Here is a 1,993-nt window from a genome sequence, read left to right as displayed (position 1 = left end):
AAGGATTGGTGTGCTGCTGAGAAAAAAGTGTAACTGCTTGATGTTGGGTGGTATACTCTATATATGTCAATTAATTCTAGGTTATTAATTGTGTTATTGAGTTCTATAGTTTCCTTATTCAACTTTTGTTTGGAAGATCTGTCCAGTGGCGAGAGAGGTGTGTTGAAGTCACCCATGATTATTGTATGGTGGTCTATTAGACTTTTGAACTTGAGAAGAGTTTGTTTGATGAACATAGCTGCACCATTGTTTGGGGCATATATATTTATGATTGTTATGTCTTGTTGGTGTATGGTTCCCTTGAGCAGTATGTAGTGTCCCTCTTTATCCCTTTTGATTAACTTTGGCATGAAATCTATTTTATTTAATATGAGTATGGACACTCCTGCTTGTTTCCGAAGTCCATATGAGTGATATGATTTTTCCCAACCTTTCACCTTCAGCCTATGTATGTCTTTTTTTTTTTTCATTTTAGCGTTTTTAATGCAAATTGTAAATATGGTTATTTTATTCCTGCATCTTCTCAATTGTTTCTTCTTTATATTTGCCCTTTTCCTTTCCTACTTGGCGAGACTTGGCCTTCCGTTCCAGGATCTTTTTGCGGTCTTTGTCCAATTTTAGCCTGGTGATAACCACCTTGCTGGGGTGAATGCCCACATGGACAGTTGTGCCATTAGCCTTTTCCCGCTGAACCCGTTCAATATAGATGACATATTTCTTCCGGTAAACCTGGATGACTTTGCCAATCTGCTGACCTTTATAATGTCCTCGCACAACCTGAACTTCATCATCCTTTCGGATGGGCATAGATCGAACATTGTACTTTTGTCTCAGCTCTTTGGAAAGAGGGGAAGACATAATCTTCCTGTGAATGTGTGAAGGTGCATTGAAATGCCTTTTTCGGTTCTTGCTTCGGTCAGAAGTCACAAAAGGATTGAACTTCATTTTGGCCGCTGCCGCTTCAGCGATGGCCGCAAAAGGGAAGAGGTCTATACGTTTCTTCCAGTTCTCCCTATGTATGTCTTTTCCTATCAAATCCGTCTCCTGTAGGCAGCATATTGTTGGGTCTTGTTTTGTGATCCATTCTACTAGCCTGTGTCTCTTAATTGGTGAGTTTAAGCCATTAACATTTAGGGTTATTATTGAGATATGGGTTGTTCTTCCAGCCATATTTGTTTATTTCTGTTACTAAACATGGTTTGTTTTCCTCTTTGATTATTCCCCCCCCCTTTACTGTCCTACCTCCCACTGTTGGTTTTCATTGTTATTTTCCATTTTCTCTTCCTGTAATGTTTTGCCGAGGGTGTTTTGAAGAGATGGTTTTCTAGCTGCAAATTCTTTTAACTTTTGTTTATCATGGAAGGTTTTAATTTCATCTTCCATCCTGAAGCTTAATTTCGCTGGATACACAATTCTTGGTTGGAACCCATTTTCTTTCAGTGTTTGAAATATGTTATTCCAGGATCTTCTAGCTTTCAGAGTCTGTGTTGAAAGATCAGCTGTTATCCTGATTGGCTTACCCCTAAATGTAATCTGCTTCCTTTCTCTTGTGGCTTTTAAAATTCTCTCCTTATTCTATATGTTGGGCATCTTCATTATAATATGTCTAGGTGTGGGTCTCTTATGATTTTGCACATTTGGCGTCCTGTAGGCTTCTAGGATTTGGGATTCTGTCTCATTCTTCAAGTCTGGGAAGTTTTCTCGTATTATTTCATTGAATAGATTGCTCATTCCTTTGGTTTGGAGTTCTGTACCTTCCTGTATCCCAATGACTCTTAAGTTTGGTCTCTTAATGTTATCCCATATTTCTTGGATGTTCTGCTCATGGTTTCTTAACAGTCTTACTGAGCTGTCTATGTTCTTTTCAAGTTGAAATACTTTGTCTTCATTGTCTGATGTTCTATCTTCTAAGTGTTCTACTCTGCTGGTAGTATTCTCCATTGAGTTTTTAAGTTGGTTTATTGCTTCCTGCATTTCTAGGATTTCTGTTTGT

At 38.3% G+C, this 1,993-nt stretch overlaps 1 protein-coding gene across 1 annotated transcript; it reads right to left on the bottom strand.

The window, feature by feature from the left end:
- Positions 1–461: 461 nt before the first annotated feature.
- On the bottom strand, positions 462–1,185 carry LOC124104521 (large ribosomal subunit protein uL24-like). The gene has a single exon (XM_046461514.2). The coding sequence runs from the start codon at positions 1,168–1,170 to the stop codon at positions 508–510; it is 663 nt and encodes a 220-aa protein (XP_046317470.2). The 5' UTR covers positions 1,171–1,185; the 3' UTR covers positions 462–507.
- Positions 1,186–1,993: the final 808 nt, after the last annotated feature.

The sequence above is a fragment of the Marmota monax genome, unplaced genomic scaffold (genome assembly GCF_021218885.2).
Source record: "Marmota monax isolate L192 unplaced genomic scaffold, Marmota_monax_Labrador192_F-V1.1 WCK01_AAM20220418_F8-fsc00001, whole genome shotgun sequence".
In the NCBI taxonomy this organism is placed as follows: Eukaryota; Metazoa; Chordata; class Mammalia; order Rodentia; family Sciuridae; genus Marmota; species Marmota monax.
Note: the sequence above shows the minus strand (reverse complement) of the source record. Positions and strands in the feature narration are given on the sequence as shown.

Coding starts and splice junctions, on each gene's coding strand:
- LOC124104521 (XM_046461514.2), bottom strand. CDS start 1,170: ATGGCTGGAAGAACAACCCATATCTCAATAATAACCCTAAATGTTAAT.